This window comes from Meriones unguiculatus, chromosome 1, assembly GCF_030254825.1.
Source record: "Meriones unguiculatus strain TT.TT164.6M chromosome 1, Bangor_MerUng_6.1, whole genome shotgun sequence".
Taxonomy (NCBI): Eukaryota; Metazoa; Chordata; class Mammalia; order Rodentia; family Muridae; genus Meriones; species Meriones unguiculatus.
This window is the reverse complement of record NC_083349.1, coordinates 145778367-145806200: the sequence shown is the minus strand read 5'-3', so window position 1 is coordinate 145806200 and position 27834 is coordinate 145778367. Positions and strand designations below refer to the sequence as shown.

Below are 27834 nucleotides of genomic sequence, written 5' to 3'. Positions count from 1 at the left end.
AGATCTAACTAGGCTTGCCTGGCAAGCATTTTATCCACTGAGCCATCTCACTAGTCTTGAGACTCAATTTTCTCAGAGGTAAGTGTGTGGGAAGAGCTGTGGGAAGGTGGGGACAGACAGGTTCCAACTGAAGAGAACTGTCCTCCGTGTTTGGACCCTAGCCGGTGAGGCTGCTTTAGAGCTTCTCAAACTCATGACGTAACCTGGAGGAAGCAGGGTGCTAAGGGTGGGCCTTGGGTGTTACTAGCTGGCCCTGCTTGAGGTCTGCTCGCTCTGCTTTCTGGTCCTGACCCTGTGAGAAGCTAGCCATGCAAGCTCCTGCAGTCTTGACCCAGTACAGCCACCCTGCCTTTCTTGGCATGACAGAGCACACTTCTCAACTGTGACTGGCACCCATCCCTGGAGCTGCTTGTCAGATGTCCTGCCACAGGGTGGAGAAAAGCACCTGCTAGAGACAGGAGTAGTCCTGTGGGCTGCTCAGGGTTTACACAGAGCACCATAGGCTTGTAACCTATGGAAATTTCTGAGAGGTCAAGTATAATCCACCTTCCAGCTTGGAAAGAAACAGCCACAGCCGCTAGCCATATTCTCAGCTACAGGATTCTTAAATCCTTCTGGCACTATTAAACCAAGGGCCTCAGGGCCTCTGGACCTACAGCAGCAACAGAGAGGCCCCAGGCCAGAGGAAACAGCAGCTTCTCAGGCAGGATGGCGCCCCCTGTGGTCCCGTCCTTGCCTTTCTCACCTGCACACAAGCATACAGTAGATGAGTATTGCCCTCGCTGGCTGTGAATAGCTCCAGGAGACCACAGCACTGACCATGCCAGCTTTCTGACACTGTAGGGATTATCAGGGTTCAGAAAACTTGAGCTCCCTAAGAGCACAGGCTTCTGAAGGGGTCTGAGGTCAGATCGCAGGTCTCAGGAGTTGGATGACGCTTCTTGTTCACTCTTGGTTCCCACAATGCTCACCTCACTGTGAAGTGTCCAGAACCAAACTGGACCCACCCTGGAGTGGTCTGTGCACAGTGGATACCTGCTGATGTGGATCTGAGATGAACTTTGACTTACAATAATGACTTTATTTTATTTTAACATATTTAATTACAGAACATAAAATAGCTGGGGGGTGGGCCCCAGCCTAGCCCCACCCTGAGGCTACCAGGAAGAGGCCTCCCTGATGACCCTCTTTTGGGATCTTCCTATGGCAGGGTCCTATTGCTTTACCAGGGGAGGGGCCATGCAGATGAAGGGGCGGGACCTCCTCTTGGTCCCACCCCTACCCAGGTTGGCCTTCCTCGGAATGCCCAGGCTGTGCCCTACCCCTAGTCTCAACTCCTCCTTCTTCGGACCAGGAGCCTGTCGTCTGCTGCCCCACGCTGCCCCCACCCCCTCTGCAACCTAAAGGGGAATAAATACAAACTTTACAAAGTAAAAGGGGGTCCAACGTTGCCCTGGGGCGGGGCAGCAGGCCGCAGGCAGGGCCATCCAGCTGGGCAGGCCCTGGTTCACTGCTGTAGACAGCCTCACATCATTCCTAGCTGCAGCAGCGTGTTGGCATATGCCATGGGCTTGACGTTGGGGTGAGGCTGCAGCAAGGGCAGAAGAGGGACAGTCAGAGGACCCACCCACACGCAGCATCTGCACAGGCAGAGCCCTGTCCCAGGCCACTCACCACTGCTGTGAATTGGTGGAACTGGGGCCGCAGGTCTGAGCCCTGGAGGTGGATGTAGGAGGCTTTGTTTCCCATCTGGTCACTGTAGGAACAAGAGCAAAGGAGCTTGTGTGGTTGGGGCTCGAGATTAAGAGGTGAAAAAGGGAAGAGGGAGGGAGGTGGAGACAGGAGGGGGCTGCAGAGACGAACAGAGTTGGTAGAGGCAGAGAAGAAACCACACTGAAGAGGACTGGAGGAGGAAAGCCAAGGAAAGGTAAGGGAAGCAGAGACAGGCAGCAGGAGGAAAGCCTGGAGACCAGACCTCACCACTCCCCTGGCCACTAGAGGTACAGGGGACAGAGTGACACGACACCATCAGGACGTCACAGCCTAGTCCCAAGGACAGAAGCTCATGCAGCCCCATGTCTCAGCTTCCTCCACAGACACAGAGGCAGAAAGTAGAATCAGATGAAAAGAAAGGCCTTGCTCCAAAGAAAAAAGACCTAACATAATCCACACAGAATCAAGCCTGTGGCCTGGGCAAAGGGTGGGAGGGGAAGACGCACCAATAGTTGGGGGCAGAGAAGACGGTGACACAGCGGCCCCCATGGGCCACCTCATAGCCCTCAGCTTTAACTTCATGGCTGCGGATGATGTAGTCCAGTTGGTTCTCCTCCAGGAAGGCCTTGGTGACATCAGGCCCAAACTGGCAACTCACGCCCCGCTTGCTGACAGAGCGCCCATTCTGGTAGGGGCAAAGGAATGGGAGACTCCAGGTGACTGCTGGCCTGTCTTACCCCACACCACTCAGCCCATACCCGCAGCCAGACACCCGGCTCACCTGTGGCTGGGGGTCTGACCACAGCAGGTCACACATGGGACCTGTTGGGGAGGGGAAGTGTTAAAGCCGGTCTGTCTCTCAGAATGCATCAGACAGGCGCGTGCATCTCAGTCCCGAGCTGGGCCCAGGTTTCCAGGTATCTCTCATTTGATCCATTACGAGCTGGAAGCTGGATGGAACTTTTACCACCCTGACTCAGAGTAGGCCCCTCGTGGCCCAGCCTCCTGTGGCTCCCCACTGCTCCAGCAGCAAAGTCTATGTTCCCACATGGTCTGTAGTCTCAGGATGTAGTCTTAAGCCTTAGGTCTAGCCGGAGCCTCTGAGGGCCAGCCCTAGCCACCACTGGCCCTCCTCTAGTGTCAGCTCAGATGTCACCACCCTACAGAGCCTACCCACATCATCCAGGTCCTCAGTGACAGGCTCTGGGACTTTAACAGGTGCCTTAATTTCTCACTCTAGGGTGGGGGGACTCAATGAGTGACAGGTATGTGTTTAAGACTATGATGGTCCCACGAATTCAGCCTGCAGGTGGGAAAATGGGGCCCCTCTCTGCCAATGACGTAGGTCTACGTGAGCCCAGGCACTCCTCCCCATGCCCGTACCCACTCACCTGAGTCTGGAGGCTGCCGATTCCGTTCAATCTTCCGGATGTCATCCAGGGTGACACCATCCTCACTGAACAGGCCTCCATGCATGATCTAGGGTAGGCGTGACTCTGTGAGGGGAGGAGCCCTCCCTCAACCCCACCCCCCACACCAGCATGCTGCCCACTCGGTGTGCGAGGCACTGCGGCTCCTCACCAGCACTTTGCCGTTGATGCACTGGGCCAGGGGGAGCCATTCGAACACCTCGCTGAAGAGCTCGTACATCTGGGCTGTGTACTTGGCCTTTACCTCACCCTCGAACCCGTAGATCTGGTTCATGTTGTCTGTCTCGTGGTTGCCTGGCCACAGCAAAGGGACAGAGAGGACTCAGCCTCCAGCTTACTTATCATATACCTACCTGGCAATCTCAGGTATAGACATGAGGACAAGATGGCACCGCCCAATGCAGGCAGGCTGGCATTGAGCTTTGTAAATGCGTGCCCAGCTCACTACTCAGCTTGACTTTGGTGCTAGATTAGTGTCCCCAGGAAGGCTGTTCATACCTGCTGTGTGTGTGACCTAGAAAAAGGCACCCGTTCTTTGAACCTCTTGTTTGGCACCTGGCAGCAAAGGGCACACGAATGCCCGCACTGAGCTGTCTATGGAGAGTTACATGTCACGCAGTGCTGCTGGGCAGTGTGCAACCTATTTAACCTTACTTGGTGGTCCCGTGCCTCCACGAGCTTGCTAAATTCAAGAAATGCACGATACAGATGAAGGTAGGCTCAGGGGAGAAGGCTCACCTCGAAGTAGATGAAAATGATCTGGGTACAGGAGCTTAAAGCCGAAGAGGGTGAGGATCACTTCAACTGAGAAGGAGCCACGGTCCACAAAGTCGCCATTAAATATCTTTCTTGTTAAGGAAACCGTGCTGCAGGTGGCAGATGGGCCAGGAGAGCTGTCCTTCCTGGCCCCTTGACTCCCAAGGCATCCCTGGCCTGACTTTAGAAGCTTCCAAGGAAGACACCAAGGACCCAGCCTCACCAAAGCCAGAGCCAAGGGAGTGAGCTGTTCCCCGAGGGCAGCCCTCAAAGCACAGGGAAGACGGCACAGGCCCTTCCTCCCAAAAGTACACAGCCTAGGGACCCTACACAAGGGTGAGCACCGGGAAAACACCCCATGTCAGACACATGAGTACAGGCTTGAGATGTGGCTTAGTGAGAAGAGCACACTGGACACGACAAAACCTGGGATCATGTCCAGCACTGTATAAACCGGATGTGCTGGTGCACGCCTACAATACTAGCATGAGGGAGATGGAAGACAGAAAGCTCAGGGATCAAGGTCACCAGGAGCTACACATGACACCATACCCCAGAAAAGCCCCAAACAAAACAAAATGCAACAAACATCCAGAGGCTGGCTCTGCTTTTAAAGCAGCACCCTCTCATCATCCCCCAACACAGATGAGGGAGCCAAAGCAAGTGATGGCCCTGTGGAGCAGAGAGCTGGGTGCTGGCCCCATCACACCACCTGAGTGAGAAAGAAACAGGGCCTGGACCTGCAGCTGACCGTGGGGACAGCAAGATGAGGACACTTATGTTCTTCTACGGCGGGGTCCCACTCTCTCCACATGGGGTAGCACCAAGGATACATAGGGGTTGGTCTCTGAGGGTAAACCGTTGAGCTCGAATATGTTGAGGAGGTCATAGAACTGGCCATGGGTGTCCCCGCACACTGTAATCTTCTCTGTCTGAAAGAAAAGAGGCCACCGGAGAGGGAGGGGCCCAGAGAGAGATGTGGGGAGGGGGCAGAGGGGAAATGATGGGTGAGAGGTCACAACAGACCAAGAAAATCCATGCAACACACAAGGGTAGGGGACAGGGCAACGAGGAAGGCAGACAGGAGGGAGGGTGTCGGGTACAGAGAAAAGGGAAGGTTGCGCAGGTGGGTTTCTGAGGTCCTGAGCTGAGGGATCCCCTGGACTGCTCCCCGTCTTTGCTACATGCACCCCACCCCCTCAGCACAAGGCGCACCTCTTTCAGCGTCGTCTCCACCAGTGTGCTCAGCTTGCAGAGGACTTCTTTCACCTGCACTAGAATCTAAAGACAAGGCAGGCTGTAAGTGGGGCTGGCTGGGGTGGGAGGACAAGATCTGAGGCCCTCAGCTGCCCAGGAGATACTGGAAAGGCCTGGACCACTGGAAAGGCCTGGACCACTGGGTGCTAGCCAGGGACAGAGGTGGCCCTCAAGTGGTGTTCTGATTGGCCTGTGTGTCACTGAGACATCATGATGGGGCTTGAAAGATGACTCAGCCTCTTCCAGTTTGATTTCCAAAACCCACATGGTAGCTCACAACTGTCGACATCTTTAGTCTCAAAGGACTCAGTGCCCTTTTCTGACCTCCACAGGTACTGCACATGTAGTGTATACACACACACACACAGCATTCTAAACATCACCATCACTTCACAAGGGTTTTGGTTCACCTTTTAAAGTTCACCAGCATTAGAAACAAAATGGATTCACAATATAAGAAACCTCAAAGAACCAGTCTAGAGCCAGGGAGATGGCTAAGTGGGTAAGAATGCTTGCTTGGCAAGGACCTGAGTTCAAACCCCCAGCACTTGTGTATGCATGTGCGTGAGTGTGCATGCGTGTGCGTGTGCGCAGCCTGCAGCTCCAGCACTGAGGGGTGGTCTGGCAGCTCCGCAGAGCTTGTGGGCTAACCAGCCCAAATGAACCGGTGAGCCTACTGTTGAGTAAGGCCCCGCCGTCCGCCCTCCGCTGACACCTGCAGGTATGTATAAGAGTGCTCACGCCTGCAAACTCACATACATGTACTACATGTGGGTGCACACATACATATTCAGAGCTAGACTGCACATATGGTCATAAGGTCCTAAAAATATAAGCTTCTCTAAGTGCAGAGAAGGGGGAAGAACTTCAACCCTGCAGTGGGAACTGGCATTTTAAGGTTCTGCTTAACTGGTGCGCTAGGGCACACCTGTAACCTTAGCGGGTTAAGGCCAGTCTAGACTATATAGTTTTCGTTCTTTTGATTTTTCAGACACTGTGTTTCTCTGGCTGGTCTAGAATTCCATATGTAGACCAGGCTGGCCTTGAACCCAGAGATGCATCTGACTCTGCCTCCCAAGTGCTGGCATTAAAGGTGTGTGCCACCACATCCTGCATAGCCTGGCCTGTACAGTAAGACCTTGTCTCAACAACCCCCTCAATCACCTTAAACATATTTTGGGGAACCTCAGGAGAAATGAAAGCATTGGGACATTTGTCGATATTACTTGTACACATAAACATGACCTTGAGAAAAGTCAGGTGTGTTTATCAGTGTTTCAGGTTTTATGGAAAGCGTGTGGCCTGTCTACATGGAGTTAGTAATAGTAGCTCATCAGGGAGAAAGTGAGCATACCACAGCCCCATACTCGGATGACCTTGTTCTAGGATACAGGTTATAATGATTCTGATTCATTCCCAACTGGTTCTGGAAAAAGTGAGGAATAGAGTTTCCACACCTGTAGGGAAGTGTGTGGCTGTTAACTGTTTTCAACTTCCATGTAGGTTTAATAATTGAAAACAAACAAAACTCTGGGAAGATAAAGTGACATGAAAATACTTGGGTGACCACTCTGTTCAGGGTGTAGAAGCTGCAAAGGATTGTTGCTTTTGCTGCTCTAAGGACAGGAACGAGCTGAAGAGCCACCATCCAACCAGCGAATCCAGCTGAGAGCCACAATATAAAAACCCTGCAGGAACCACACTGCAGACAGTGATAAGCAGCCCTTCCATGGGGCAGTGGGGTTCTGGCTGCTCAAGCTGGTGGCAGAGAAGGTGGCTCCTGTCAGGGCTAAGGATCAGGGGAAGGCAGTGATCTCATCACAGGAGAGGCAACATGTGTGGCCAGCTCTGTCACAGAGATGACTGTTACCTGAGGCCTCTCCCAACTGTGCAGGTCCTTTCTTACCCATGCCCTACCATAAGCCAGGAACGCTCCAAAGAATTCCCCTTTCCAACCTGACACCCTCACACATGCATGCGGTCAAAATACCAATAAACAAAATAAAATAGCAGAGAGAGAAGCCCCCTTTCCAATACCTTCCCAAAGGCCTTACTTGTGAGCCTGGCAGGCTACACACACTGTGTAATGGCACTGCCCGAGACCTCCCAGGTGCTGTGGGATTGGATGAGGACACGTGGTAGCCTCAGCATGGTGCCCAGCAGCGCATGGCCCTATCCTACAAGGGCTGGCAGTGGCAGGTCCATTCCCGGGTCCCAAGCATGTGTGGCACGGAGGGCATGTTACCTGGTAAGCACACTTCCGGTGCAGTTTCTTCTGCTCCTTGTACCACTGCATGAGCTCTTTCATAAAGGTGATTGTCACTTTGCCGTCCTCAAGCTTGGGCCCGCTGTATTCATCTTCAATGGCTGGTGTATGGACAAAGACATTAGAGTTGGTGGCTTCAGCCATGGAGGGGCAGGCAGGGGAACCCGGTCCCTAGGGATCGGGTGAGGAGAGATGAAGCAATGGAGTTTCCCAGGGTTCTGTGGTGCTCCTACAACCCCTGGAATCTCCGGCCAGTTCTAAGTGGTGGCTCCTTTGGTGACTGTCCTCTGAGAGTTGTTTCCTTTCCCCTTGTCCCACATTCTACACTCAATCAGTGGCTAAGAGGGTGACTGCCAATTAATCTCTTCAGATTCAGAGCCCGGAGCACCTGGTGACCTTCAGGTGACTTCTGAATGTGGGCCACTCCGCCTTCCTAGTCCTGTACATCAGCAACACACAGTATGGGGACTGCTAGGCTCAAATGCAGTCTAAAAGACGGTGGGCACCTTATTCTCAGAAAGTCAAGATCCACTGAGAAAATACTCTGGTCAGAAAAGATGATGACACAAATGAAGACCCCGCCCTTCACATGACATTCTTCCCTCGGTAATCCCCTTGTGAACTCAAGTTCCCTGAGAGTGTGTCTGGGATGGAAGTGGACATGCTAGCTCCTGCCACACTCTCAGGAGGCAGGTCCTTAAATACAGCTGGTTTCCCCTCCAACTCCCGGCTCCCAGAGACTGGCTCCTTTCTCAGTGAGCACATGACTTGAGTCTGGGGGCACAATGGCTAATGATTTAACCCAGCCTATGTCTATGTAATGAGGTCTCAGCCAAGACTCCAAGGCAAAGGCAGGGCTCGGGAGCTCCTAGGGTCTAGGTCCTGGACAGTGGAATCCTTGGAAGCTGCTGGCGGGCAGCTCATATGCCCATGTGCCTTCTCTCTGCAGATCTTTGTCTGTAGACTGTAGGAGACTGGTAAGCACCCTTGTGGGTTCTGTGAGTCACTCAACAAACGACAGAAACCTGAAGAGTAGATTGTGGGAGCCCTGATTCACACCCAGTGGGTCAGAGGCACGGTCAAAACAAATCTGGGACTTGGAACAAGCAACACCATGGAGGCGGCCAGTTCTGCACAAACACCGCGGTACATACATGCACATTCACACAACATGACAATCAATAAATGTTTTTCAGAAGGGCGCGTGTGGGAGGGAACTTGGGGCTGTGTCTCAGTTTGTCAGAACTGATTTGATTCCGAGCAGTCTGCAATGACTGCACTGGAGGTTGGAGGGTCTGCTTACTGGTGGGAGAAATCTGCATTCTGTCTTGGTGACCAGGAATAGCCTGTACTGACTGCTTAGCGAGAGGAGGGAAACCAGTGTGCTCTGCTAGGGAGACCCTGGTTCACAGAAACCTGGTCAGGGAAGGAAGGGAAGAGGTAACAGGACAAGGGAAGAACTCTGACTCCTGGGTGGCCACGTGGTCACCCACTGTACAGGGCCCTAGTTGTGGGGCTCCACATTCTATTAAGAAAACATGAACCGCTCAGTCTCTTGGCCAAAGCTTTCTAAGATGGCTAAAACTGTAGCAGTGTATTGGGTTTGATGCTGGCCCGAGACCAACTTTAGCCTCCAGCAGCATGGAGGGTGGGGAAGTGACACAGGGACAACAAAAAACAGCACTTGCAGGACCTCTGGTCACCAAAAGTGAAAGAAAGGGCCAGAGGGGGGATCAAGACAGTTCTGAGAGCAGAGGGCCTGGGGTGAAGGAGTTGTCTGTGACCCCGTTATCAGCTTCCCAAGGTGCCTTACTGCAGTGGGTTCTGAAGGACTGAAGCAGCGATCCGGCTATGGCTCAGAATGGTGCAGAGCAGAGGGACACACTGGGCTGTGTGATGGTTAGGGTCACCCAGGAGGCAGGCAGCTGAGCATGTCTGCAGGGGGGTCACCCTGATTGTGTTAACTGCCCAGTGTGTATACACTATTCCCTGGCTGGGATCCTGAGCTGTGCAAAAGAGAATGGAGGTGAGTAGCAGTGGAGGCACACACCCATCTCTCTCTGCTCCTTACTGTGGATGCAGTATGATCAGCTGTGTCAAGCTCCTGCTGACTTGGCTACTCTGCCATGATGGACTATACTCTTGAACTGTGACTAACACCCTTTTCTCTTGTGTCACTTTCATCAAGGTATTGTATCATAGCGACAGGAAAAGAAACCAAGACAGACTTGCTTGGTACTGCAGACGGTCAGACACACCCCAGACATGCCAGGGTTACTCCCCAGGGAACAGCACCTGGCAGACTGACCAAAAACTGCGGAAATGTCTGTTCACCTCATATAGGGGTGTCTGGCTCTCCCATCAGTGCTAAATGGGAAGGACACCCCAGAGGAGCAGTGGGCTGTGGACCCTCCCTGCCCTACAAAATCATACTCAGTTCAGAAGTAAGTCCTGCTGGATTTGGGGTCCCCACTTTCCCTTAGAGGTCTGAGAGATGCTACTAAAAACATCAAGCAAATGAACAAAAACACAGAGAAAGAAAGAAAAGTTCATCTCAGGAAGACAGAAGTACTTAGACGAGGCCAGGTGTGCTGGTGCATGCATGTAATCCTAAAACTTGGAAGGCTGAGGCAGGAGGATCCTTGAGCTTTACAGTGAGAAAAGATGAATAAGGAAAATGAAGAGGAGAGACTTGGCAAGATGGCTCAGAAGGTAAAGGATCCTGTCACTAACCCTGACAACCTGAGTTTGATCCCTGGGACCCACATAGTAGGAGGAGGGAGCTGGAGAGAGCTGGTCTTCCGAGGTATTGACTTCCACCCGTACACATGGTGTGTTCCCTCACCCTGCACACACAAACACCCCCACCCCAGCCAGCTACACACACTCACACCAAAGCCAAGAGAAAAAAGGTCTAAATGCAACATGCCATTTAAAAAGCCCCTGCTAGAGCCCAAACATTAAGGGAGTCCACAAGAATTTACTATGTTTACCCTCATTTGGAGGGTGACAATAAAAAGGTGACACAGCTTACCTAGACTCAGTGCCTCCACCCTACCCGAGACTGCAAGCAGCAGACCAAAGGGTTAGAGGACGGCGAAGAGAATTCCACAAGACCCCTTGACAGGAGAGCTACCCGCACTTTGGCACCTAAAGTATATCAAGTTTGGAGCTGGAGAGATGGCTCAGCAGTTAAGACCACTTGTTGCTCTTGCAGAGGACCCAGGTTCAAGTCTAAGCATCCACATGGTGGCTTATAACCACACAAGTGATCCACAGATACACATGCAGGCAAAATACCCACACACGGTGAAATAAAATAATGTGTCGAAAGTTGTCAGGGCTGTGAGTTGAAGGGTTAACTGGAATCTTAAAGGTGCACAGGGACTGGTCTATCTGATGCACGTGGTACACACAACATTCCACCTGACTGCATGATGGTGCATGGTGTGTCTCACTAGGCAGCGTCTCCCCATTAAACACAAGTGTGGAGTCCACTTCCTGGCAGGACTAAGCGGACATGTGAAACTGGAACTGGGCACGCTGCCCACGTTACGGAAGGCCATGTGTGGCAGGGAAGGAGGACTAGCCTGGGCACACTTCTGTGCGGCAGCGCCAGGCACAGCCTCGACCGAAGCTTACAGCAACAACTCGGGCACACAAATTCAGTGTGGGGCTTTCTCTCCCTTGCTGTGGGACACCGGCTGAAGCTGTCCCCGTGCTGAAGGGCACGACCTGAGAACCCTCACGGCTAGGCGAGTCACTCCTGGGACCCCTACGCAAGGTGGGGCTACCTGAGGAAGGTGGAGAGAAAGCCTCAGGAGCAGGGGCCCTCTCCTCCTCAAGGCTGACTCTGAGAAGCTGGGTATTTACTGAATTTGGTCAATGGCCCTCTCAGGGAAGCAAGGGAACAGCTCTGCTAGGTGGCTCAGCACAACTACAAACTGGATGATGTTGAGGCCCATGTCTGCCCCTGTGCTGACAGTCAGGCGGGAGCAAGGCAAACCAGCCGGGTAAAGGGCTGTGTGCTTAGAGCATAGCCCTGGGGAGGCTGGAAGAGCTCCCTAAAGCAGGAAAGGTCGATGCCCATCGGCAGCCTCCAGAAACCCCCAGCACTCATGATGGAAGGTCCAGGCTGCAGGAAGACTGGACAGGGTGCTGCAGCACCGCAAAGACATCTTGAGTGCTGGCAGCTATGGGACAGAGTCCTGTGGGCAAATGCCTTGGGGGACGCTGTTGGCCTCAGGGGCTCCAAACGGGCCGTGACAAAACTCAACCCTGACACTCTTGAGTGTTCAAGCCAAGTGACAGTACAGCTCTTAACATTTAACCCGGGGCAGGGAGACATGCTCCTTGGAGCCAGTTCACCAGAAAAGTGGAACAAGCTCCCAAAGGACTGGCTGGCTAAGAGGGCAGATATCAGGCATGGTGACTCACCCCTGTAAGCCCAGCACTTGGGAAGCCGAGGCAGGAGGGTTATCATGAATTTGAGGCCAGCCTGGACTAGAATGAGATCCTTTATGTTCCCAGGACCCTACCCTACAAATCCCAGGCTCACACCTGAGAAACTAAAGGCGCATGTGGCTGGATCTGCCACTGTCACTGGGAAGAGGGTGGAGAGGGGCTGTGAGCACACAGCTCTTGTCAAGAAAGAACGATGCCGCAGTGATCTCACTATTTTTTCCTATTCTTCTTACCCGTCTCAGCTCCCCTCCTTCCCTTCCAAGCCTGAAGCACTGCCAGAGTACTGGAACCACGGGGGATTATTAGACATGGCACTTACGGTTTTAACTTACTCCTGAATGCCTCAGGACCTGATGGGCGCAGGTGATGTCCACACCACATCAGGCAAAATCAAGGGTGACAGTGTATAACAGTGTATACCTTACCCACAAGACATGGTGGGAGACACACAATCAACATCCGCCAGGCACTATGCACCCTGAGCCTAACAGGAGGGAAAGGGACTAAATGCTGCACCTGTTGGGTTGCAACAAAACAACAAAAAAATCCTGAGACACCCCAAGCTTAATCATAAGGATTCCCACTGTTATGATTAAGATGGAGGCGAGAGGGCTATGATAGAGGGAGAGGGCTAAGGAAGACAGAAGTTATAGGTGACCCCTACATTCCCAAATGTCCCCTGAAACCCTGGCTTTACCCACTAAGTGTGACAGGGATGCCTGTGCAGCAGGGTGTACAGCCAGGCCCACTCACTCATGCTTTCGATGTCCAGAGAGTCCACAACAGAGCGCCTGTGCTCATCTCCCGCAATAGCCCGCTCAAAGGCCTTCTGCTTCACAATCTTGCTGCACTCCTGGTACTTCATCTTGGCATCCTTGTCATTAGGTTTCACCTTCACCACCTGGCCAGAAACAGAGAAGGAAGAGGTGTCACACTCTGGAGGCCCATCCACCTAGCCCAGAGGAGCCATCAGGGGCACTGTGATCGCCTTAGCCTGCACAGCCCTGGGCTGAGGAAAGACCAGAGTCAGACCACCTAGGGGCTACCACCCACTAAGCAGGGCAACCCTGGACGCATGTCTCCTAGGACTCAGTTTTTACATCCCCAAAACAAGCATAGCAGAGCTGCCCCACAGAGTGGCTTTAGAGACCAGGGCCTGAGCCCACACAGGTGCTCTCACTAAACAACTCTGACCCTGTTAAAACCAAACAGGTGTCCAGCTCAGCCGACAGGTCTCAGGTTCCCAGGGCAGCTGGTGGGGGAGGCAGCTGGTGGGGGAGGCAGCTGGTGGGGGAGGCAGCTGGTGGAGGTAGCTGGTAGCGTCGTAGAACAGCCTGGACTCCTTGAGTCTTAGTGTCCCGAGCTGTGAGGTGGGGGTCTGCCAGAAGGACTGAGGAAGAAATGCTTGGCACACAAGAGGGACTTGCAGGTGTCGGTCAGCAGCTTGCAGCCCTTGGGGCTCTTTGGGACTGGAGCGCCAATTTCCCTGTTTCCTCTGATGACAGGAAAGGAGACACAGCTCAAGTGCTAGCTTAGCCAGTGAGGATGGGGGAGCCTGGGGGAGCTGAGCAGGCCTCAGTTTCCCTCAGGGAGGGAACACCTGCAACGGTCAGCCCAGAGAGGGATAAGAATGAATGAGGGAACACTTTTAAAAAGACCCAACACAATCAGGTGTGGGTGGGCAGCTTTGGGCCACAGTAGTCAAAGGAGCCCTTTCGGCTCTGTTCTGACCTGCTTCCTAAAACCCCAATCTCAGGAGCTCAGAAGACAGAGCTGGCCTGGTGGTACACATCTGCAATCTCAGCACTTGGAAGATGGAAGCAGGAGGACTGTGAACACCAGCCTAGTCTGGGTTACATATTGACTGGGGGAGCAGATTTTCTGCGCCTCTGCTTGGCTACTAGGACTGGAACTGAACTCAGCCCTACCTGCTGCTGTGTGTCCTCCAAGACTGAAACATTCCACTATACAGGAAAGCTCTTTAAGCAGAGAGGTTAACAACAAATAGTTTCAGGAAGCCCCTGAAACTGACTGGATTCACCAGGTCCCTCCCTGCCAGAGTAAGCAATAAAGACTCTTAAGAGTAGCCAAGCTACAAAGACGCTGGAGCCTAGACCAGCCTAGAAGAAACAGAAGCTAGCGGAGGTGCCTGGGCCTGGAAGATTCGCCCAGACTGAGCCACTTGGAAGGCTACTCCCAACATGCCGAGCTGCCTGCAGGTGTGCTGTGTGCTCCGGGCTCCCAGCTTTGTGAGCTGTCACCCCTACTGGGGTAGGCTTTGCTGATGTAGCTGTCTTTGAGTAATTTCTGCTCCTACTGTAACCCCTCACTCATACTCCTGTAAGTAACCCCAATAAAACTCACTGGCTCCCCATACTGGACTTTGGTCTGCTATGGGTTCCCTGAGGTTAAGTGTTGCATCCCCACCCCCAAAGTTTTGTTCACACCTGCTGCCCTACACAGCCACCCTAAGATTGTGCTCCCCACAGTGTCAGTGTCTTAGACAGAGAAGGAAGTCCTAGGGCTAATCCTCAGACTGCTCTCTCAGTCCCAAAGCTAGCTGACTCAGTGAGTCACAGCCTGGGCAAAGACAACCGCTACTCCCTGCAGGTGTTTGGCCAGCAGCAGGCTGGGCGAGCCTAAGCTTGGCCACCTGCCAGACAGCTCCGCTGGGGTACGGGTGTGGCGTCAAGCTTGATGGCTGCCAGCTTTAGGCAGCCGCTGGGAGCCTTTCCCAAGGAGAGATGTGGAGGCCAAGCTCCCTCTACTCCTCAGGATAAAGTCCACATGGCCCCAGGCCTGGTCCTCAAGACCCACCTACCTTTTCTGTAGCCTGGTACTCCCTCTCATGGGTCCCCAAGCACACCAGTTTTCCCATAGTTCAGGCCTTTCAAGTCAAGGGGCCTTTGCCCACACACTTCATTTATAATTCCAACTTCCTTTCTGCTCCTCTCCCCCAGGAAGCTCCCAGTGTTGGGGCAGTGTCCTTCCTACTCAGAGTGGCATTGTGGGGACAGAACTATGTTCTCAGCAGAGAATGAATGGCTCCTAAAGAAAGAAAGGGTGGCAAGGGATCCCCAGGAGCCAGACCTGCCTTCAGGTGCGCTGCAAGCTAAGGAGAAAGATGGGACTGGGTGCTGCCACTGCTGAGTGACCCTGCTCACTGTATCCTCTGACAGCTCTATTGGGTGGGCAGCACAGCCTCCACTAGACGGAGAGGTAAAGGCATTAACCCAAAGCCAGGGTTCTGTGCACCCCTGGATTGGCTGTATCAAAGCGCAGACTGAACCCACCACCCACATGGGGCAGTGGCAAAGAGGTAACGGTTGTCTGGGTTCCAGCCTATCAGAACATGTGTCCTGCTCACTTAAGATACCCTGGCTTCTAGAGATCAGAAGCGGTGCTAGCGCTCCACAGGAAGCTGGTCTGAGAGTTCACTGCTGGGCCTATCCCTGACTCAGCTGTGGCAAGCAAGCGCTCAGCTCCAAGGCCAGCCATGACGGTGTTGCAATGCGTGCTAGGTCTCACTGACAGAAACATGGCCCCGGCAAGCTCCTGTCCAGGGAAGGGTATATGTTTCACACTACGGGTCTCTTCAGGGCTTGAGACACGGCATCAGGACTCACTGCCAACACATTTCATTTCTCTCTCTCTCCAGGCAGGTTTGAACTCATAGATTTGCCAGCCTATAACTTCTGTCTCCTAAGTTCTGGGATTAAAGGCATTCACCACCACACCCGGCCTGTGAACATGTCTTTTAAAAGTGCCACTTGAAGCCAGAAGTAGTATGTACCCAATATTCCAGTGATTCTGGAAACTCTAGCAAGAGGATGGCTGGAACCTAGGAGTTCAAGGCTAGCTAGGGTAACCCAGCAAGGCAAAAACACAGGACAAACAAAAGATTCTATGTAGACTGCCTCTGTGGCAGTGTTCTGTGATGTCCACACGGCTCTTTCACACATTTCACTAACAGAAATTCAGATCTGTTCAAAGGGCGTGCTTCTGAAGAAAGGAGATGGCTTTAAAAACTGTCATCTTCAGGGGCTGGAAGGTATGGCTCTGTGGTACAGTCCTTGATATTTGGGAGGTAATCAGAATTAGATGAGGTCATGAGGTTAGGTCCCCTTGATAGGAACTGGTTTAGAGGCTGTAGACCAGTAAGAACCAACAAAGGGCATTATGGTTCATTCGCAGGGCACAGACAAGGAGATTTAGCCCAGGGGGCCAGATAGTACATCACTCAGAAGTCAGCTTCCAGCAGGTAGCCTATAAGGAGCAGCTTTACACACAACACACCCTTTCTCTGGTAAGTAAATCTATGGCACACCCAGCACCCACATGCTAAAGCATGCAGAGATGCCATCAGTGTTACCTGCCTGCCTGGGGGCCAGCATGGTGCCAGGAACTTACATGATGCATATGCCATGGTTTGGAGCCTGACTCTGGGAAGAGGCCACCTTCTCCTGGGATTCCTGTGAGACTGCAGGAGAATGACCTACCTTACTTCTGAACCTCAGTTTCCTCACCTGTAACTCAGGGATCACTCTATGGAAGGGACTATGGAGATGGCATGACGGCTGCCAGCATGTGAGTGCTGAGCTAAAGATCAACTCTGACTCTCCCTGTTTCTTTTATGTCACTCTATGAGGGTGTCAAAATGTCCTTCTGAGAAGCACAAAGGTAAAGTCTGATACAAACCAAACAACAGCCACAGGACCCTCAGGCAGGTGGAGAGTATAGGATGACCCTCCCAGGTCTTACATGGCCGATGGTGTAGGAAAGAACACAGTGACACCCGAGATGTGACCCAGGAAGAGGTGGGCCCATGTGCCAGGGGTAGGTAGCTAGAAGAAGAGGGAATAAGTGTGTGCAGGGGGGCATCTAAAAATCCAAGGTGTGGCCCCAAGTGGGAGAGCAAACAGAGACATACCCAGGTCCTTGTGCCTTTTGCAATGTTCTGGCACCAGCATAAACCAGGGGCCAGAGGCCCACTTCATCATGGGCTGGCTTTGGAGGAAACCTGGAGGACATGGCCGATGCAGAGCAAAAGCAGGCTCTCTCCAAACATACCCACTCACTCAACCCTCACAACGACACTTCAAAGCGGGCCTATGTGTTCCCTTGTTTACAGCCAAGACCCAAGGCATTTGCAGACACATACCAGGGTCTGAGCTGAGCTGGACACAATCCTAGACAACCAGATCTTGGAGCCTATGCCTCCACACTCTGCCAGCGGCTGCACACCTGACTCTAGCCCATAGGAAGAAGATGCCGGTGGCAGTGAACAGCATCCATGCTCATGTATGTACACACGGCTTTTTACAGAAGGAGCCGTCTTTTCCTCTGCTGAAGATGGAGTACTGATCGCAGACAGTGCTCCTGACTCAGACCCACTCAGTTTCAACTATGGAGCTGACTTCTAATCTCAGCTGTCATTCTTTCCAGGTAACCTTGAAGGAAGGGGTCTCCTTTCTACACAGGAGATAAATTCACAAAGGCACAATGCTCACAGCAGTGTTGAGCCCTTCATGTACATACTGGGGATGAGGAAACTGGGGCTAAACAGGGTAGAAAGGCAGAGCCAAGGGCTCATTTGCTCCAACCAAAGCCACGCAGTTCTTGACCGGAGACCAGGACCTGGGCATGTCCTCCATGAACTCCAACATCTTCCAGGAGGAAGTGTTAGGCTGGGGGCTGCCATAAGCAAGCCCAGCCTCTCAGGCTTGGAGGGCAAGGAACACACAGCTCCACTGCAGTGTGGCCACCTTCGCCTAGCCTCGTGGAGAATGCAGGTAGATGGCAACCTTGAGAGCGCTCTAAAAAGAACCTAGTCTTCCTTACCTAAAGTACAGATGTCCCAGAGTGGCAGGGACCATACACCAGAGGCACAGCTGCTCAGGAGGCGGCCACTGCTCTTGTCGCTGTATTCCAGATTGAGACATCAACGGATAAGAGCAGGGACCACACTCTGTTACAGCAGCTTCCATTTATCATTCAGTCCCTTTGTCCCTTCCCACTTTTGCCCTCTGCTAAGTGTCCCCTGGTCTTGGCCTAAGCCTTCACTTGCGTTGACCCTCGGCCAGGCTGAGTGGCCAGCTCTCTCTGGCTGCAGGCATGGCTCCTCAACCCTCTTGGGGACGTGTGCAAAGGACAGAAAGGGTCCACAGTGAAGGGCCACCCATATCACAGTAAGCAGTGATCCCTTCTGCGCTCAGAGGCCCTGAGCAGGGAGCTAACTGGCAGAGAGAGATGCAGTCAAGGACCACACTAGCTCCAATCCCAGCACTGGTACTTATCAACTAGGGCTTCAGCCTCCTCACCCGTGTGACACAGCACTCGAGTTCCCCTCTGAGTGGCCACGGTGACTCAGCCTCAGTCTCTGTGAGGGGGTGCAGCTGTCCCAAGTGGAGGTTCTGGCAGTCTCTACTACTGTCATCAAGGCTGTGCCAGCACGTCACAGTAGACAGTGGTAGAAAAGGGGCTGTCCTCTAGGTTCCCTCTCTCATCTCCCCAGGGGAACACAGGCCTGGAGGCGGCCTTTCTGCCATGTGTTGCTCTGCTCTATTTTCTTGGAGGCACTACTCTGCACCTACAGTCATTTTCCTTGCCTGCTCAGTGACATGGGCTCCCACCTGTACCAGAAACTCAGGCCGTCAACAGTCTGTGCAGTCCTTGTTAATAACTGATACCTTTACAAATCACCGTCACTAGGAAGAGTCGCAACAGTCACAAGGCTGAGCTACTGTTGACACAGACTATGTGCCTATGCTGCTTCAAGCATGCACACAGCAGAACTCCCTTGTAGCCACCCGAGGCTGGGCCTATTCTCAACACACAGAGGGACACAGGAAGGCCAGGTGATTTCCCAAGCTTGCAGAGCACACGATGGTTTAGAGGTGGAACAGGAACTGGCTAGAGGCCTCATGGCCATTATCTGGGTCAGCCCTTATACAGGGGACACACAGAACAGCTCCTTCCCATCCCTGGTGTCCCCGCCCCCACATCCACCTGGCTAGGGTGCCGGGAGCTGGCCCATGCCCGAGGCCCGGCTCACCGTCTCGTAGTCACGTAGGGCAGCCCGGAACTTGCCCAGTGCCATGTTGCTGGCGGCCCGGCGGTAGTAGCCTTTGATGTACTTCTTGTCAAGCTCAATAGCCCGCGTGGCATCGCCCAATGCATAGCCATAACACTCAGTGCGCAGGTAGGCCAGGCTGCGGTTGCCATAGTAGATAGCATTGTTGGGGTTCAACTCTATGGCCTGACTGTAGAACTTGATGGCGTTCTCGTAGTCCTTGGCTGTGAAGGAAGAGAAGGAGGCATGAAGCCTTACTGCCACACGCAGGAATCTATCCTAGGATGGTGGCCTTTGTTACAGATGGAGAGACAGGTTCAGCATGGAATCTGTCCCAGCTGTCTGGCCACAGCCCAGGCCTTGCGGCTCAGGCCTCAGTCTCTAGCACCTGAATCAGTTCCACATACCAGCCCAGCAATGCCCAGGCTGGGCACTACTTTCTTCAGGGCTCCAGGAGGCTTGAAGTCTCTCCCTGATAAGAGGGACAGGCCAGGGAGTACCAGGGCTGTGATCTGAGCCAGGCCAGCGGAGACTGCCTGAGCCTATGGCTCAGGGAAGGCAGACAAGTCCAGAGAGGGGGCAGAGCAGGAGGAAAAAGGGAGGAAACTCCTCAGGCTGCAAGGAAGAGGCGCAGCAGCTGCAGGGGACCAAGACCTGCTGGTATAGCAGTGCAGGAGCTAAGGAGGGCAGGACACTAGAGCAGGCCTAGACAGCGGCGCTCTAAGTGTGCAGAGACAAAGGTAACTCCCAGCCAAGGGTAAAAGGTCAGACGTTGTGAGAACAGAGCTGCAGCTGGGCCCTGAGCTCTCCATCAACCTGAGGGTTCCCCTTTGCTGTGTAAATACCATCTGGCACTCACCTGACATAAGCCAGAGGCCTAGTTCAAGGTCAGAGTCCCAGTGTGTACTGGCAGAGATGGCCTGACTCCTCCTCTCACGGGCTCATTAAACAAACAGCAGAACCCAGGCCCATGCTGCCTCTAAGACCTGCCCAGGCTGGAGGACCATGTGCTAGGGCCACAGAGCATCCTAGGAAATGTGTGCCTTCAAGGAACCCGAGGGAGAAAGCCATATTAGCCCACCTTCAGATAAGGGAGGGGATCAAGTTCAGAGAGGGAAAGCCTGTGCTTGATGCTGCACATCAAATGACAGGTAGGGATTCTGAGGCAAGAAATGGCAATGTCTCCATTCCCCCAAGCCCCGCTGCCATATGCCCTGGTGGGAGCCTGGTAGAGCTGCAGGCTCAGACCCTGGAAAGGTAGCCTGGCTCTGCTCCTTTTAGGTTGGGTGTACTTGGATAACTTCAATACCTGCTATACTTGAGTTTCAGATTTTTCCCTCGCACTCAGTCTGGAATGGGAGTTCCTGCCTGACCCCACTTCACTGCTCTGTAGAGCACTCACAGTGACCTTCATATTCTATTTGCTGAACCCACACAGGTGAGGGAGGGTGTCGCCTTCCTGGAACTCCTGCCTTGTCTGAGGACACAACCCTGCCCTCCAGGGACTATTGGTGTGTCGAGATCTGACCCCAGATAACAGTGACAAGGTGCTCAGGGCTCAGATGGCCTAGGGCCCAAGGCCTGAGGGAGAAATGTGAGCCTGAAGTAATAGAGGTAGCTTTAAGAATGGGGAAGGAAGGAACTGGCCAAGGAGGAGTGAAAAAGGGAAAAATGAAGGAGGAAAAAGGGACAGAGGTGGGATGGCAGGTCCATGGGGTGCAGCTCAGCACTCATTCCTGGACTTCTGTCACAAGGTCCAAAAGTCCCTTCTCAGGAAGCCCTATTTGACCTCCCCCAGCTTCTCTGTCCCAGCTCTGCCATTCAGGCTGTCTCCCAGGCCTGTGTGCCCTAAGCTGGCAGGACCTAGAACCCCCAAGGCAGAAGAAAAGGTGCAGCGGGCAGACAGGTCACAGGGACCCTCCCTGGAATGTGTCTCTGAGGGCTTCTTTGCTGTTCTGTCCTGGCTTCAGAGGCTGCTGGTCCCCAATCCCTGAGGAAGCAGGGGGCATGAAGCCTGACACTCCACAGTGCAGATCCCTAACACAGAACTGCAGGCGAGAGCCTCTCTCTGGAGCCTCAGTCCCTTAGGCTCCTTGTCTGCACCAGGGGACCAGGATGGGCTCAGCCTCACATACAGCCAAATGAAGGAGGAAGGGAGAGTACAAGGGAACAGCAGGACCCCCACCTTGAAGCCCTCCACCAGCTGCCACACTCCCGTCTAGGGCCATCCTTCAGCTGTAGTGGTATCACCCTCTAAGTCCAGTAATCTGTGTCCACAGAGGAGACCCTTGAACCATGATGCAGTACTTCACCCCTCAACCCTCAGTCCATGAAGGCCCCTGGGTGAACACAGCCTCCTTCCTCAGGGAGGACAGGAAAGAGCAAAGGCTTGCTTCCCTTGAACTCAGACTGAGCTGGGGACTAGGTTCTGCCCCCCAGAACGTTTACAGTGGGGCTGACCTCACAGAGGAACTCCCTATGGTTGGTGGGGTCTTCTGAGTCCTTGAGATCCCCCCTTTCCTCCACAGGGTACCCTTTTGTCCCCACTGAGACCAGATGAGTCCAACAGGGATAGCTGAGCACGTGGAGAGGAAGGGGATATCCTCCTTCTGCTCACACACTCTGACCTTGGGCAAGAAGTTTCACTCTGAGTCGGCTTCCTCTATAAACCAAAGTGGCTGCTCCCAGCCACCCCCATGCCCCAGGGTTCGGCTCAGGAGTACCTGGCCACTACAGGGGTGCAATGAAAGCCAGATGCAATTATTCTTTTTATTGGTATTCTTACGGTCTAAGCCTGGGATTCTGTGCTTGCCACTGCTTGCCCACAGTAGCGGGAGGCCTGGACCAGGAAGGGTGCTCCTTCAGCCAGCTCCAAGCCAGGCCCCTCTGGCTGCCTGCCCAGCCCTAGGTTCCTGGATCTCAGGACCTGGGGAGAGTGGACAGATAAAGGGTCTTTCCCCACGGCTAACTCCTTCCCTCACTTGTCCTCAGCAGCAGTAATAAAGTTTCTGGTTGCTCTTTTCAGGACCTAATGAAGGATAGCCTGGGTCTGGTCACCTGGTGCTGGCAACTCCAGCCTCTGAAACCCTGAAAGCTCTGCATACTGTCGGGATAGCATCTCTCATACCCATTAACTTCCCTCCCATTCTAGCAGCCCCACCCTGCCCTAAACTCTGCCCTACCCTGCAGAGTCCTATTCTGTTCTAACACCTACCTTGGCCTCCCAGCTTCCTGTCCCCCACCCCCACCCAGTCTTTATGAGGCACAAATCTGAACCAGTGGTTGGTTCTCCAGAGCCTCAGCTAACAGGTCAGGTCCCCTCCCATAGCCCGCTGTAGCCTGCTGCTGTCTGCAGTTTCCCCCTAACCCTTCTAGCCACCTCCACTCCCACCCCACTCACCTAGATGCCAGGCTCCACTCACCTTTGGGCCTTGGCCATCTGCTACCCTCCCCCCTCCAGGCAGCCAGCCTCATTTCCTCTCTCCAGCCTGGGCAGAGACTCCACCCCCTCACTTGTCCTCCCTTCCAGCCTCCCCTCTCAGGTCTGGCCTTTGAATCCAGTCTCTGAACAGCAGGGAGAACCAGTACCTGTATCCAAAGTAACTGGACCACTCTCTTAAAAACTCTCCACAGCTCCCTGCCACCCTAAGGATGACATTCACAAACCCACCCAGCCCTCCAAGGCTCTAACTCTGGCCTCATCTCTCTCTGGTTCTCCTTCCCTCCCACTTTGAGGAATACATAACAATCTTCTTATCTTGTTATGTATTCCAGGCTCTCACCAAACTCACAATTCTCCTGCCTCAGCCTCTCCAGAGCTGAGATGACAGGCATGCAGCATAAGGTCTGGGCCCATCCTTCCCTGGAATTCTAGATCCTTCTCACCCTCTCCCGCCTCCTCCAGATCCACTTCCCTTTTGGGCCGTATCTGAATAAGCGTTCCTAGGGACCCTGTCTACTCCCTCCTGCCATCTACCCCCAATTCTCCATTCCCCTTCAGAACCAAGACACTTGCCCTCTCGGGTCTCCGATTCCTCACTTGCATTCACTAGGCAGGGGCTACTGGGCTGACAGCTTCTTTACTATCCACAACTCTTCTGTCAAAATCATCATCTTCATCTGGGAGCCAGACCTCTGTTGGTCAATGCCTGGGGCTAGGTGATCAGGCATGTGGCTTTCTTTGTGGAACAGCTTTGCTTTCTTAGCCTGTGGCACTTTTCCTGATTTCCATCCCATCTCACTCACTTCTCCTCAGCAGCCCCCTTTTCTGTCTTAAACATGAAAATTCCATCCTAGGTTCTCCATAGATCCCACTCTTAGGCGATTTCATCCAATCCCAGGGCACCTCCAATCATGGGCTGATCACACCCAAAGTTTTCTCCAGGCCCAATTGGTCCAACTACTTACTCAATGTCTCCTTTCGGACAGCTGAGGAAGCTCAAACTAGTCTTTGTATGACTTCACAGATTTTTCATTTATCTGGTCCCCTTTGCAAAATCTTATCTTGTACCAGTCTCCCCCTTCCATGCACAGCTTGCTCAAGCTCCAACTAAGCCAGTCTGCTTTCTTTCATTCTTCACCCCAGGTCTTTGCACTAGGTCACTGGACCCACGAGCAAAACTCCTTCCCAATTCCTAAAAAGCCTCTTTCTTCAGACATTCCCTGACCTCACTATCTAAAGCAGGCTCACGTACATTCCCTACTTCGTCACCTCGATCCAAAGTGATCATCACAAGTTAGCAATTACTTGTTCTCCTTAAATCCGAGTCATGTACTTCATTCATTGCTACAGCCTCAGCGCCAAGCACGGCCCTTGGCACATGACAGTTGTTTAATACAAACGTACTGAATGAATGAACGGCCTCAACCCAAGATCAAGCTATGCTTCCCGCCCCACCTCTCCACCTTACTCCTTTCCCTGGATCACCCCAAATCACCTTCTAATATAATTATCTATCTCCATGTCCACAATTCCCTTCTCTACTGGGCCTTCCGTCCTCAGTTGGTCATACTCACCTCAGGTCTCCCCACTCGGCAGCGCCACCACAGCCCTAAACACATGTCACTATTTGGTAGCGCCCTCTTCAGGTCTGACCACCACCCAGCATCTCTGTCCAGGTCTCACATTTGGTAGCACTCACATGTCGGGCCCCCACTTGTCCCCTATCGTTTAGCAGCGCCTGCCTCAGTCTCCCCAGTGAGCAGCTTCTGCTCCGCACTCCACTTCTCGGTAGCTCTGCCCTGTCTATCGTCCATCCTGGGGCTCCTCCTCGCGCCGGGCTACTCCGTAGAGCCTGCCGGGCGCCCAGGCTGCCGCTCCGCGTTGCCATGGTTCCCCGCAGGGCCCGGCACCCCCACGGCCTGTGCCGCTGTCCACCCTCCCTCAGCCCAGTCCGGGCCGGACGCACCTTTGAAGTAGTCGTTGGCCTGTGTCTTGAGCTCCTCTGCCCGCTTCAGAGTGCCATCGGCCGGGGGTTCGTCCCGGGGGGGCTCAGCACACTCAGTCCGCTCGCCCTCCGCCATCGCCATGCCGCAAAGCGACCCCCACCCTGGCAACGGCCGCTCGCGGCACCAGGCGGAACCGTCGCGAAGAAGCGCCGAGTGACCGCCGCCGCTGCCGCACAAGTGTCGTAAAGCGCGGGCCCCAAAGGCTCTCCTGACGCGCCTGCGCGGCGCCCCCCCTCCCACCCGCCATAGAGCGCCCGGAGGACAAGGTGACCAGAGGGTATCCAGACAGCACCCCTTCTAAAGGAGCCAATCAGAAAGGAGAGAGGAGGCGCTGGGGATAAGGGGCGGGAGTGAGACCCAGAGGGCGCCTGCTCCCAAAGTTTGCGAGGCTGCAAAAGTTTCTTGTGCTTTAAGAGACTCAGGGTTCCTTTAGGGTTTGGTGATTGGGCTGCGATCTCCCCGGCGGGTGGGGCTGATTTCTTGGCAACACCCCGTCCAGCCGGTAACCTGCTCTGGAGCTGGGTGCTGCCGGTTACTCGTTTGACCTTGAGCACGTCTTCCTCCTGTCGCCCCAGTGACCCTTCTGGAAAATGGGTAGTTTCTCAAGCAAACAAAACTTGAACTTTGCAAGTCAAAGTTCTCTCTGAATTATTAATAGGGCACCCCGATCTTCAGGTCTTGAGCAAGTATCAATTGTACCGTGTTTGTTCCTGGTCCAACAGAATCTTTTTATTTATTTATTTATTTTGAGACAGGGTTTCACCATGCAGCTCTGGAACTCGCTATGTAGACCAGGCTGAAAGAGATCCAGCTGCCTCTGCCTCCCACGTGTTGGGATTAAAGCCTTGCGTCTTCATGTCAAGTCCCAGCAAAATCTTTTAAAGGGCCATGGTTATAACCCAGATGGTAGAGTATTTGTCTAGCATGCTCCAGACTATATAAATCAGGCTGAAAGATGGTGCGACCCTGTCACAAACAGACAACCACACCAAAAGGAATCTTAAATGACACTCCTGTTGCTGCCTGCTTTTCCCTTGACTGGCTCACAGCTTCAGACTCCTCTGATGCTTGCCCCCTCCTTCAGTTTACCTTCCATATGGCAGTTAGAGGCATCTTGCTAGAACACTGTAAGACTGGCAGCCGCCCCAGCCTTCCATGGCTCCCCAGCTTCCTTAGGAGAAAACTCAACTCTTTCCCAAGAGAAGCCATGACTATTTTAGCCTCCAGCAACATCTCCAGACCCCTTGCTCCTTTTAGACCCCACATACTGTATACCTGCCTATTTTAGCTTAAGTTTTTTTCAGGCTGGACACTTACGTGCTAAAAGGCTGTGCGTCAGCCTGACCCCACCTCCACCCCCAATCACAACCAACAATCACCCTGGAAAGTAGATATTGGTATCATGTCTATTTTATGTGTGAGGACACTGAAGTTTACAGGAATCAACATACTCCTGAAAAGTCTTACTGGAAGTCAGAATCTGAACCTAATTTCTAGGCACAGTTCCTATTTGACTGTCTCTGTCAGGGCCAGTGGGATTGTGTAAGGATAGTGATTTTTCTTTCTTTTGAGGAAGTTATCTGCTCTAGTAGATCTGAATCCAGCACAGACTTTTCCTGAGGCTATGTGACCTTGGGCTAGTCACCTTTTTTTTTTTTTCTATTATTTCCTCTTGACAGAAGAGGGAACAGTGACTAGTGGCTCATATAGAAGAGGTTTAAAAGAAGTCTGGCCTGGTGCTTACACTTGGCAATCCCAGCATTGGAAAGGCTGAGGAAGAAGGACCGTCATCAGCTTGAGGCCAGCTTAAGCCACAGTGAGAGTACCAGGCCAGCCTGGGCTATAGAGTAAGACCCTGTCTTGATCTCCCTCTCTTTCCCAGCTAAAAAAATCTAACCAAGCAAAAAGTTCATGAGTTATGGTGTTTAACTGAGAGATGGACAGAAGCATGCTCCACATAAAGTACCTTACAGGAAGTCTGAGTTCAAAAGAGTGAATTAAGCTGGAATGAAGGACCTTTCAGGGGGTTTAGGAGGCCTTTGTCCAACTAGAGGAGGCAAGAATGGCTTCCAGAGGAGTATAAGAATAGAAATCTGAATTAAGTAAGAAGCAAATGAGATCAGAGGGGAAAGTTGTTGTTTTTTTGTTTTTGTTTTTGTTTTGACAGCTAACCTTAAACTCAGGATGTAGCTGAGGATTACCTTGAACTACCCTCAGCTAAGAAGCACTGACCTTACAGGTCTGTGCCATTGCACCCCACTTTATGTGCTGCTCGGCTGGAACCCAGGCCTTCACACACGCTGGGCAATCAGGTTACCAGCTGAGGAACATTCTCAGGAAAGACATCTAAAGCAGAAGGCACAGCATGTGCAACGACTTGAAAGTGGTTTTCTTGCTGGGTTCCTGTGTACAACATGGGAGAGGGATAGAAGAATGAGACGCACAGAGACGAAGCAGAACAGACACACCCTCCTACGCAGGAATCTTCAGACTCTCAATCTCCCACGCGCACACACACACTCCTTTGGAATTACTGTGCTAAACAGTCCCACACACATATGCAGTATCACAACATCACACAGACATTAAAAAAGAAATCACAGTGCCAGGCTGGGATGTAGATCAATCAGCAGGGTGCTTGACTAGCATGCACAAGCTCCCGGGGTTCCGTCCCCAGGACTGAATAGAATGGGTGAATAGAATGCCTGTAATCCCAGCACTAGGGGGATAAAGGCAGGAGGATCAGGAGTTCTTGGCTACATAGTGAGTTAAAGGTTGTCTAGGGGTATATAAGACCCTGGATTAAACAAACAAATATAAACAAAGTCCACAGGCTACTGAAAGGCATCAGCAAGTAAAGATGTTTCCACCAAGCCTAATGACCTAGAGACTTTGATGCTCAGGACCCACATAGTGGAAGGCAAGAACCAACTTCTGCAAGTCATCTTTTGATGTCCACACACATGGCATGCAGGCACACCCCAATTCATGCACACAGAACAAATAAAATGAAAAAAAAATCCCAATTAAAAAATTACACAAATAATCACAGAAAAAAATCCAAATAGTAACATTGACATGTAGAAGGAATCACACATCTCCCCAACACAGAAGTGTTACACAAAGACCCACATGTTTACTCAAACTAGTAACACGAGCATACACACAGACTCATGCATGAAAACACACACACACACACACACACACACACACAGAAAGGATCATAATAAGCCAAATGTGTTGGTACAGTCCTGTTATCCTAGCACTTAAAAGGTGGAGGCAGACGGATCAAAGTTGGAAGGTCATCCTTGGCTACATAGTGAGTTTGAGGCTAGTCTGGCCTATAACAGCCCTGTCTCACTCTCCACAAGCAAGGAATATCAGCTACGCAGTACACCCACAACCTCCAAAGCGACCCCATAGATGAG

At 52.7% G+C, this 27834-nt stretch overlaps 1 protein-coding gene across 1 annotated transcript; it reads right to left on the bottom strand.

Moving 5' to 3' along the window:
* Window positions 1-1060: 1060 nt before the first annotated feature.
* Ppp5c (protein phosphatase 5 catalytic subunit) lies at window positions 1061-24580 on the bottom strand. The gene is made up of 13 exons (XM_021644142.2): window positions 24367-24580; window positions 18941-19182; window positions 12640-12787; window positions 7402-7523; window positions 5115-5180; window positions 4733-4831; window positions 3882-3987; window positions 3295-3437; window positions 3105-3192; window positions 2495-2535; window positions 2220-2398; window positions 1675-1756; window positions 1061-1588 (listed from the first exon to the last, which is right to left on the bottom strand). Exons 1-13 carry the CDS (start codon window positions 24485-24487, stop codon window positions 1526-1528), a joined length of 1500 nt encoding a protein of 499 aa, XP_021499817.1. The 5' UTR covers window positions 24488-24580; the 3' UTR covers window positions 1061-1525.
* Window positions 24581-27834: the final 3254 nt, after the last annotated feature.

Coding starts and splice junctions, on each gene's coding strand:
- Ppp5c (XM_021644142.2), bottom strand. CDS start 24,487: ATGGCGATGGCGGAGGGCGAGCGGACTGAGTGTGCTGAGCCCCCCCGG. Junction 4,832..5,114: donor TGGAGACGACGCTGAAAGAG/GTGCGCCTTGTG, acceptor CTTTTCTTTCAG/ACAGAGAAGATTACAGTGTG. Junction 1,589..1,674: donor TCCACCAATTCACAGCAGTG/GTGAGTGGCCTG, acceptor CCCTTGCTGCAG/CCTCACCCCAACGTCAAGCC.